The sequence below is a fragment of the Rattus rattus genome, chromosome 8 (assembly GCF_011064425.1).
Source record: "Rattus rattus isolate New Zealand chromosome 8, Rrattus_CSIRO_v1, whole genome shotgun sequence".
Classification (NCBI taxonomy): domain Eukaryota; kingdom Metazoa; phylum Chordata; class Mammalia; order Rodentia; family Muridae; genus Rattus; species Rattus rattus.
Genome location: NC_046161.1, coordinates 70439953 through 70451966, shown reverse-complemented (window position 1 = coordinate 70451966; position 12014 = coordinate 70439953). Strand labels below are relative to the sequence as shown.

General features: G+C 39.0%; 1 protein-coding gene across 1 annotated transcript in view; it reads left to right on the top strand.

The window, feature by feature from the left end:
- Gfral (GDNF family receptor alpha like) overlaps positions 1–12014 on the top strand; it is a 45561-nt gene that overhangs the window by 17759 nt on the left and 15788 nt on the right. Inside the window, 3 exon segments of the mRNA XM_032910904.1 lie at positions 1360–1423; positions 2218–2548; positions 5819–6069. Of these exon segments, the coding sequence (XP_032766795.1) occupies positions 1360–1423; positions 2218–2548; positions 5819–6069 (646 nt within the window).

Here is a 12014-nt window from a genome sequence, read left to right as displayed (position 1 = left end):
CACCAAATGCTGAAATTAAAGACATGCTCCACTGTGCCCAACTATGTGTCTCTTTCTTGACGTGTGTTAAAGAATGGATATGGGAAGGATAGGAGAAGCATATGGGTCTTGCGTGAATCATCCAGTTAATAAAAATAAAGTGATTACAAATTGATGGGTCGATGACAGTTTCTTGAATATATTTGAGTCCATAGCACACACACTTGTCAGTTTGCTGCAAGTGTGGTGTTTAACTGTATTAGTAAGTCTGGGTTTGTATTTTAGAAAATCTGTATGACTCACTAAAGTCTACTTTGTTGTTGGTTGGTAGATTGATTGATTGAATGATTGATGTATTGATTGGCATTTTATTTAATATGGCATAGTAACACATAAATAGAAGCTCCTAGTCAGAAGGATAAGAGGTTGGAGTCAAGAAGAAATGATGATTTTTGACTTAATCAATTGAAAACTAGAAACGTACAGTAACAACAGCTGAGTCAATGCAGAGTCTCTGAGGTTGGAACACACAGCACGAGGAAGAACTTGCCTATGGTTCCACAACTGTTGGTTTGCCATGGGCTGAGGAGCAAGGAGCAAAGAGAGCCCAGGAAGGACAACCACAGTCGTGAGAGGATGTTTATATCAGACAAAAGCTTGACGTCGTAACAGTTGCAAAATAAGAACATTAATTAAATATTTTAAAATGAAATTATGACCACATTGCTTTCTTTAACACTGATTGCACGGGTCTGTTGTCCTTTCTTGGCTTTTGTGTTGACTTTAGTTATGTTTATTCCCGACAAAACTGTGGGATGCCCGCAGCCGGGATGGTATGCCACCATTCTCAAGTGTGCCACCTGGTACCCAGGAAAGCTCAGTTAATGCTTATGCAGTGAAAGAGTCTGTCGATGAAAGGCTCTAACTCTAAAACTATGCATCCTAAGAATTCCTAGAGGCTAAGATAATCAGGTTTAAAAAATACTTTTTGAATCTCATTTCTACATGATTTATGATCTGTTGTTATGGACATTTCTCTTCCTTTCTCTCTTCCTTCCTTTCTTTTGTACAGAGATTATTCCTCTGTTCTTTTTTCTTTGGATTCTTTTTTTTTATTTCATTATACAATTGTACATGATCCAGTCATCAGCATTAATTTATATTTTCAAGTAAGTGAATTCACAAAACGAGGTTTTTCAATTTACTTGCATATTTCTTCACACATCACTCATTAATTTTAAGTATCAAGGGTTAAATAAGTGTTATACAAGCTTTTATGTATTTGCCTGTATTTGTACATATTTACCATCTGCATTCAGAGCTTCTAGGAAATTCATAAAACCCTTCAATAGTGAAATACTTTCTTTGTTTTCTTTCTAGATAACATGAAAAAAAGATAATAAATACAAACGGAATCTAACTACTCCTTTATATCGTGATACAGGCATAAGCTATCATTTTTACCTACATTATATGAACTAGATGTTATGATTCAAATGTTATGAAAATTCTCAATTATATGCCAATACAAAATAACTTGTATGGCTTAAAAATTGCAGAAATTATGCAGCAAAACCTTGGCGTTCTTTCTAACAATGAGTATGAAGGGAACTGTTTTGCCCTTCCATCCTCTGTTTTAGGGTATTCGGAGAAATACTTCTTTACTGGAACCAATGGTTTGGATACATCATAAGAATATTTAGAATACAAGCTAAAAGGTTTGAAGTCAACTGTTTCTGTGTGTCCCTGTAGTGGCGTCAGAGGCAGTGGTCATATGTATCTGTTTTCATCAGGATGTAAGCATCTTCCTAGGCAGCAATAACTGGGTTAACCTTCGTTCAGAATTTCCTATCCACACACTCGCAATCAACTGTGACAGAACAGGGATGACTTTGACTTGAGACATTGAGCTCATCGTAAGGTACATAGTTCAATTTCTATTTCTGAAGATTAAATGCTTGTTTTGAGAAACTTAAAGTCATGGATGTTTATCGCCCAAAGCTCCACTTTGGTCCTGTCCATTCCTGAACAATCTGGATCACAATAGGTCTATAGTATTGATGAACGATGATAGTTCACCAAATAGTGCACCATCAAGCCTTTAAAGAAATCCCATCAGCCTGGTACACTTTTGTGTAGAATTCTCAGCTTGTAGAATTCCCATAGTTTTGTTTGCCGGTTCTATATGTACAACCCTAAGCTTACTTTTGTGTGACCTGGGCATTTTATTGCTTTTAGGATTCAAACAGATGCAGTCTTGTTTGGAAGTGACAGAGGCGTGTGTAGGGGATGTGGTTTGTAATGCACAGTTGGCCCTTTACCTTAAAGCATGCACAGCAAATGGAAATCTGTGCGATGTGAAACACTGCCAAGCGGCCATACGGTTCTTCTATCAAAATATGCCTTTTAACACTGCCCAGATGTTGGCTTTTTGTGACTGTGCTCAATCTGATATACCCTGTCAGCAATCCAAAGAAACTCTTCACAGCAAGCCATGTGCACTGAACGTAGTTCCACCCCCCACTTGCCTCAGTGTAATTCACACTTGCCGAAATGATGAATTATGCAGGTGAGTAAAAACACACATACCTTGCTTTCTTATTTCGGCACCTTATTTGTTATGGTCCAATCCTAACATCTGATCTCCTTCCATTGCTAGAGCTCCCACCATCATCCAAAATAGTGTAAATAGAGCCAGACAATTCACATTTCGAATCTGTGGTACATGTGTGGTGCCCTTTTTGAAATTCAAATGTAAAATGCAGAGTAGAATTTTAGAATAAAGAAACTCACTATGTGGAACAGTGATGGACTATACATCATCTTTTCAAAGTTCATATTTATCATGGATGCGTGTGTGTGTGTGTGTGTGTGTGTGTGTGTGTGTGTGTGTGTGTTCATACAGACAACAATTTTTATGAGTTGACTCTCTTATTTCACTATGTGGGTCCTGTGATTTAAATTCAGTTTGTCAAGGTTTTTAAAATTAGCCTTCATCCCTCTTACATCTCACTGGTTCCAATCAGCTTTGTAATTAATTTTTTTTTTATTGATGTGATTGTGGAATCTTTGTTGTTGTTGGGTTTTTTGTTCGTTTTAGATAAGATCTTTCTCTGTATACCAAGCTGGCTTTGAACTCACAATCCTCCTGCCTCCGCTCTTTGAGTACTGGATTAACAGGCAGGAACCACCACTCACAGCCTGTTGTGTTGAAAAGGTTGTTAATTTTGGCAAGGTAACTCTTTAAACTTTAGAACAAACACTTTCTTTCTCAAGCTGTGAACTGAGAAGAACACAGTAGTTTGAGCATGGTGCGGACATTTCCTGTAGATTTGTGTACTTCTCATCTTCATGTTATCTGTTACTGTCTGAGTCAGGGTTTCTATTGTTAAAACAAAGCACCATGACCCAAAAACATGGGTTTATGCAGTTTATACTTCCATATTGCTTTTCTTCACAAGAATTCACACAGAACAAGATCTTGGAGGCAGGATCTGGTACAGAGACCATAGAGGGGTACTTGCTTCCCCCGGTTTGCTTATCCTACTTTCTTACAGAACCCAGGACCACCAACCCAGGGATGGCACCACTCCTCATTAAGAAAATGGCCTTACAGCTGAATCTCATGAAGGCATTTCCTTAACTGAGGCTTCTTCCTCTCAGATGGCTCTAGCTTGTGTCAAGTAGACACACAAAAACCAGCCATTACAGTCATGGAAGAAAGAAAAGCTGGTTGTCTGTTTGTTTATTCAGAATATACACTAATCAGGCACCCATCTTTGCATCAGTTAGGAATGTCTATTTTGGCTTGTTTATTTTAGTCAAAGAGGACACTTTAGTCAAACAAAATGTATACCATATAAAGTAATGAGCAATTCTCAGATGAAAGGGGATTAGAGGGAGGAATATGGTTAAGTCTAGAGATCTGGATCAGGACTGTTTTCTCTACCAGTTAAAGAATTAGAAAACAGGGGAAATCTTGAACTCCATAGGCAGGGCAGCAGAGAAATCTTAAGGCACCAAGGGTAGAATAAGCAGTAAAGAAAGGTGTTTATTGTGAATGATGAGACACGAATATACAGCAGACACACAGAGAAATAACCTTTGCTAAGCAGAGTGAGGGCTTGCAAAACCAAAAAATACAGTCTCCTCCTGGACCGGGGTTGTTTTAAGCCGCTGAGGAGTTTTTCTTACTTAATTTAGGGTTGGTTAGTTTGAAGAAGTTGGTCATCTTGGAAAACTCCCATGGCCGCTCTTCCTATCTGCCTGCCTACCAGGGAGGGATCCTAGCCTCTCAAAAGGGAAGGGGGAAATATTGTAATTAAGTTATAATATCAAAAACAAATAAACAGCCCCCTTAAGAATACAATAAAGAAGATAAGAATAGACCTAAAATGTTGCAATTTAAGAAATGCTACCAGTAAAGAGTGTTTGACCTAACTGGAAGAAATGACTGAGTCAGTCTTTTAAGTTACTTCTGGAGAGAACACCAAGCAATCCAACAGGCAAGATATTGCAAAGTCATTGGAAGTACATGGCATCCTCTGAAGGAACAGTGAAAGGGGAAAGCAACAGAAAAGGAAGCCAGAAATTACATGGAATGAGGCACCAGGGCTCGAGGGCTACTGCAATGGAGGGGCTCTTACAGCTTTTGAGTGACAATATGAGCAGTTTGTGTCCTCAGTTAAAACTCTCACTCTAGCTGCTACCTGACATCAAGCTGTTATGTGCAGGTAGCCATGCTTAGAAAGAACGGAGCTCAGCCTGCCCTGCTCGCCTTCTCTCACTAAGGTGTTTTGTAACACATCTGATTTTATGTTCAAAGTGAATTTATCTTTCCACTGGTCAGAAGCACATGCTTAGGTAGACAGTTTGAGACACAGCGAAGCAATGCAGGCGGTGATGATTGTGGACTAAACCACAAGGCTGTTCTTATGGGTAGCCATCACTTATCTCACACTAGGTCCTCTGCTTCAGCTTCTTGGGAGACATGGGATTACAGGTTTGTCCTGGGAGCCTAGGCCAGCTTTTTGTATTCCAATTGGTGGATGTGAGGATCCACCGCCTGTGTCCAAACTGGGCTTTGACAATTGGCCTCAATAAATCAATAAAGGAATCAAATTAATTCTGGAAGACAAACAAAAAGGGGGTCTAGTCAATGGGGTTACACTGGGATGAGGAAAAAGTAGATTAGTGAAACTTCCCACCTCCACCTCTTGCAGGAGGCTGTCGTAATATTAAAGTTTAAATAGAAGATCAAGAATTTGAATGCCTAATTGGCTTCAATTAACGTATTTCTGCCCACCATTGACCCTTCATTGTCGGGCCTTCAGTCTCACGCCGTAGGATGATCTGATTGGTTACTAGAAATTGCAAAATTTCTTTCAGGGAGACATGTTCTACGGCCTTAGGTTTTTGCTATCAAAAAGAAAAAAAAATCTCAAAGTAATTTTGTTAATTCTATTTGGTATGAAAGCGTGGAAACACAATAAAGAAAATATTTTTGGTGGGGATGGTGTCTAAATGTTATCTCCAAAATCATATGAGGTTTCAAAAAGTTCTTTAATAAATCTCTCAAGTAGATCATGCTGCAAAGCATTGGGATACAACTAGGCCATAAGGGAAAATCAGCCTCAGGAAAGGAGAGTCATTTACAAGGTTTCATTATTTTGATTTTTGTTCTTCTTCTCCACACTCCCTAAGTCAGCTTTTGGTTATGTCTTGGAACCAACATCTCATTCTGCCCCAGGCCAGTGTTTCATTCTGTAGAGACCATCACATGTTAACGTGAAATCACTCTAGCCGTAGACTAAATCCAGTTCTTCACTCTTTCTTTTAGGACACACTACCGAACATTCCAGACAGAATGCTGGCCCCATGTGGCTGGGAAGTGTCATGAAGATGAGACCTGCATTAGTATGCTGGGCAAGCAAGACCTTACTTGTTCTGGGAGTGACAGCTGCAGGGCTGCCTACCTAGGAACCTTCGGGACAGTCCTTCAAGTGCCGTGTGCTTGCAGAAGCATCACACAGGGCGAAGAACCCTTGTGCATGGCTTTCCAGCACCTGCTTCACAGCAAATCATGTTTCAGTAAGTTGTCCAATTAAAAGACCATCTATTACTTATATGCTTACCTACATATCCACCATTTTCCATGATACCAAAATTAATTAATTCATTAATTAAAATAAAAAGTTTAAAAAAAGGTAATCCAGCCAACCCAAACCAAAAATGTTTATAAAGACAATTTGTGCTTGCTAAAATAGGTTTTGTTTTTTATTCTCTCTCATGTATCAGAAAGTGATACACTGTTTAAAGTGTTGTTACTATTCATTATCATTTACTGATTTTTATTATGAAAATCATAAAAGGCTTCATTTACAGGCTGAACATATTAATTATTCATCGTTATGTAACAAATCAACTCCAAAGCATTGGTCGAAAGTCATTAGCCATTTAGCTACTTAGCTGAAAAGTTTTATACACTGGCCTTGGGTGAATTGTCTTGTCTATACTCCCTCATTTATCGATACTCAGGGATACCTGATGTCTCTACTGAGGCTGGATTGACCAAGTTGGTATATTAGCAAGCACTGTCAGCTGATATAGCATATTATTCCTCCGGTGTCTCCTTCAACAAAATAGCCTGGGACTGTAACAAATCTGCTTATTAGCTTTAATTAATAAGACAGAAATGTATTTTTTAAAGTTGATCTTTAATTTGGGGAAAAGAAAATTGAAATTTAGGCACTGGGCTTGGTTGGGGATGAGTACACTGACATCACTGTCTTGAGATTCCCAAAACAGTTTTATGAAAACAGCTCCCAGGACGAACTAGAGGAGCTTGAAGCTTAGCCTATGTGTATTTCTGTCTGCTGATCTTCCTCCCTTGCCAATCACAGGCAGTTTACCAGAGCCGCTGTCTCTACCTGTCACCCTTAGCCTTGCATCGGTTCAGTCTGAAACAGTTGTCTGTGTTTGTTGTTTCAGCTTCTTTCCCTTTTGTACACTGACCCTTGCTCTGCGCTCTGCTCTCTGAGCGTAGATCAGGCTTTTCCACTGGGCATCCACCACACCCATGTCAAAATTCTACAAGTTCTAATCATTTTTAGACCGCAAGCCGAACTTCAAGAACAGTTCAGGTTTGTTTATGTTTAGTTTGTTGTTGTTTTGGTTTGTTGCTGTTTGGTTTGTGGTAATATGCTGACCCTCAATATTTTGATTTTTATTCTCCTGATGATTTGTCAACATCTGTCTTGTAGGCTTATTCGATTATGCAGTTCATAATGCTCAGGGGTGGGTCTATACCAATGCAAGTCTGTATTCTCCTCCATGATTGCATCCATGGTGACTGCATCATCTTTGGTACTGTGCTGGACGGTATAACCAACAGCAGAAGCTCCCTTTCACTGCAACACAGACCCCATCAGCATTAAAAACAGCCACCTAAGAAAGACTAGGTACTCTCCAACATGTACCATAGGGCACCAAAGTGCTTGTCACCCAGCCTCAGAACAGAGAAAGAATGAGTAGTATACAGCCTAGCCACACTGGAGTGTTTATCGTTTGACAGTGACAGCAATGAACATCTCTTACTCACAGTGGACAACCACTTACAGGACTGTACCTACCTTCCAGAAGTCTGGATATTATAGTCTAACTATGCCACTGAAGGAAGAATTATCAGCCAACAGCTACATAATTGCTACCATTTACCTTCCCTCTTAATAAATATAAGTTCACTCTTGAGTTTACACAGAAATACTTATTCCTTTCCTAAAAAGACGTCCCAAAAATTTTTCCAAATTTCCATCCCGACACTAGCTCAAAGGCAATTGTACGATGTGCAATCCCGTGTCCTGCTTTACAGTGAGCAAAGAACATATAAAATAAAAAGACTGTTCACTGATATCCCATTTACCACAAATTTCAAGGACACACACACACACACAGATGCAGAGAGAAAGAGAGAGAGAGAGAATTCCTCACCAACCTGAAATAATTACAAAGAGCAAAGAGAACAGTTGGGATGGAAACTGAAGATAATTGGAATTCAGGTGTCACAGAGCTATTTAGTAACTCCAAGTTCTACTGGCTGAATGATCTTCTGAGCTCATAGAACCCATCCAACACATATACATTGCTAATGAAAAATACAGTGTGTGTTCCAGACCCCTTAGTGGGTCAGTCCTAAGTGGCTTGAACATCCCTTTCACTTTCACTTACCTCTAAAGGAAGCTGAGAAATTCAGTTCATTTCTGGTAGAAAGGGAAATGAATTTGGTGTATTTCTAGCCAATCTCTGCCACTATATCTCCAACAAGATATATATATAACAACTAATACTGACCCAATTTATTCATCATTATCCTGGGAAATACAAATTCATGTCTGAATATGTCTGTCACTCATAGAAGAATACAATGCATAGAGCAATGGATTATGGGTAGTAGTCTGTTTGAGACTAGTTTTAAAGAACAGGAAGAGTCATTAGTTTGCACAAATATTTGTAGTTTTCTTCTAATACATAGAATTAAAACTTGCTCTATTTGAATCTCTCTATAATGCATTATAAATATATCACGAGACTATGTAATAGAAGAAAAAAGCCAAAATATTCATCCTTGGAACTCTGTTCCTCTTTGTAGTAACCATGATTTCTAGAACTCTTAAATATGTGCATGCGAAATGCTGAATGGAGACATTGCTGGTTATTTTTTCTCAACATAAGCTGTAGGCCTCTGGGAAGAGGAAACTTCAATTGAGAAAAGACCTCCATCAGATTGGCCTGTAGGCAAGTCTGTGAGACATTTTCTTGATTAATGATTGATGGGTGGGCTGAGGCTATAAATAGTGCCACTCTGAGCAGGTAATCATGGGTTGTATAAAGAACCAAGCCAAGGAGCCACGAGAGGCACACCTGTGCTCCTTGACTCCCTGTCCTGACTTCTCTCAAAGACAGACCTTTATAGAGATCTATAACCCCAATAACCCTTTCCTCCCCATATTTGTTTTGATCATAGACTATATCATAGCAATGTAAAGATCTTCAACAATCACATTTTACTGCATATGCTAAATTTTGCTGGAGAAAGGAGGCAAAGGCATGGGTACAAGGGGAAGCATTGCTAAGTTGCTGCTGCCCAAAGGAAGACGAGTGTTCTGTAGGAAGTGTTTTGGTTGTAAGAAAAAAAAGAAAAACTCTGTATCCAAAGTAAATATACATTTCAGCTATAAGGCATCCTTGACTCCTTTAAGATAGGACAATCGTTTGATCAATTTACTTCCTATCTTCCAAAGTAAGGGCTACCTAACAGGTCTTTGACGTTGCTGGAAAACTTGCCATTCATCATTAGAAGGCTCTTGACTAGCCAGCCTTAGGGAAGGGAAATCCATTCTGTGATACCCAGAGCTAGCTCCATCCTTCCCACTAAGGCAACGTAATACTTCATCGCATGGGAACAGAGAGGTTGTAAAGAGACCCTGCAGACTTGCATTGCATAATCTGTTGACTTCGGCTTGATATGGAGGGCATGTTGTGGTGGATCCCAGAGAAATATGAACACTTTTTTTTTTGACCACTAGCATATAGCCTCCTACATGCTGTTTCCCCTTCACTTCCATGGTTAAAATTTCCATATTTGGTTTTTTTTTCATCTCACTGATCTAGAAATTAACCACCAACCATGAGTCTTACATCAGGCCACTTCTCTTTCTACACAAAGCAAAATTGAGTACCATGTATGCACTGCCTGCAGTGAGGGCTTCTCTCTCCCCCTGCTCTCTAGGGCCACCTCTGGGTTTATGGTTTGTGGCAGATGTCCATGAGCAGTGAGCAAGGACACACTACTACACCAGTTTTCCTAGAACCAGTTACCTAACTGAGCTGATAATGTCCAAAGAGGTGTTTCAAAGAGCAAAACAGGCTTTGTGTGTGACATGACCTTATTCCACATCTCAAGAGGTGTGTCCTGTAGCTATCCTCGTGTAGTTTACCAAAGACTCTGTACATCATGCTGAGAAAAAATTCCATATATCAAGTGTCTACTATATACTAAGTAATGTATGTCTTCTAAACACATTACTTTTAAAACTATTGTTTGTGTTCTGAATTTAAAACTTGTTTATTAATTGGGCTTCCAGGTTTTGTTTCTGGGTTGGCTTTTTTTTCTTCCTCATACTTTACAAAAACCATACACATTTTCAAGATTTTCTACTAAGTGTTCACAGAAGCTAGTTGGTTCTCTGAGTTTTATTTGGAATAAATATTCTATTATAAATGAAGACCCTAATAGGCCAAACATAACTCCAAGCCAAAGGGAATTAACTAACATTAAATTTTTTTGTTCCCAAACTTGAATCACCCTCAGAAATATCTACAGAATTTCTTATATAAAACCAATCTTCTCTAAATAACTCTGACTGTAGCCAAGTTTGGGAGCCACTGCTCTTATCCACATGTGGAAAAATTTAGTCTCCAGTGTCAAATCCAAGAGCCTCCTTCACACAAACCTCTCATGGAACGAGAAAGATCTGCATGGTGAAAAGCAAGGTTACTAAGCACAAAGTCAGGAAGTTTGTCTGGTGGCACACTTTGTCCAGTCTTCCCAACAACCACAGACACACAACAGTCACCCAGCAGTGAAAACACAAGAGTGAACCAATGAATCCACAGAGGAGGGACAAAACAGTATAGATTCTTTCTTAGTGGCAGCCCTGTCCTTGAATGCAAGCAATTTTTCCCTTGTCGGAATTAAGGTTAAGACCCTCAATCTTTTATTTCATCTTAAGCTAAAAATTCTCAATTCAAACGTTTAAGTAAAAGAGTCAGGAGTTAGCGCGCGTGCGCGCGCACGCACGCACACACACACACACACACACACACACACACACACACTCACAGACTGCAGATGTTCACTGTGATGAGAACACTGGCTGTCCCTATGTCCTAACCCTGTTCTTTTGTGAAGATTTACTTCTTTAAGTTCTGAATAGTAAGTGTCTATTTCAGTTCAGTGCTTGGATTCATTTCAGCACTGCAAATAAACCACTATCCTAACAGGGTTTTATTCTTGTATGTATACATCACCTATGTTTCACTGTATCTACCTGAAAATATAAAGAAGGAAGAGGATTGTTTCCAAAGGATTTCTACACTCATCTGGCTTTCATGAAACAGTGTGTGCTTGTATTAAGTCTTAAGACTAGGACCTTTCTGGCCATTCCGTGCTCTAGCATTTAGTTTCATTTTATAGCCCCATTTCTTCATCTGTCTGTTCATGCCTTCTCCTAGATATCAAGGTGCTACTAAAACTGCTCTATTTATCATGTTTGTGTGCATTCAGTAGATATATGATTTATTCTTTCTTGACAGCATTCGTCTGCCCCTTTCCCAGTGAAGGTCTGGATCCAGAACTCTATTCCATCAGTCAGTGCATTCATAGACAGCCTTTTCAACCCGCCCATGTGTATGGGGTGGTGCATAGGACATCACTGCACTTTTTCTGTACTTCATAAAACTGTGTTCATTTTTAAAAAGATAACCTAAAGACTGTGAAGATGAATTAATCAAGACTCAAGCTCATTTTTCAAAATGTTTGTCTTAATTTTCAGTGTCATGAAATCACTACCTGGCTGAGAAGGAGAATTATATACTATAAATTAAACAGTGAGCAATGTGAAAGACATTTCTATTGCAATTCCGACCCTGTCTCTCTTTGTCTTCTCTCTCTCCTTCACATAAACATATATACACAAACACACACACACACACACACACACACACACACACACACACACACACAACTATTTCTTACAGCCAAATATAAGGCAGTGTTCCAGGAACTTTATGTTAAGTTCTGTCTTTAAATAAACCACTTGAACTAGCCAAAACCACTGACTTTTTCTTGGTGTCTACACAAAACTTTAATTCAAGTTTAGTTTCCTTCAAATTCAGTCCAGGTGCTAAAATAGTCTTCTGGTTTTCAAAGAACATTCAACAGACTTTCTCTAGTCTATATTCATATTTATTGCATA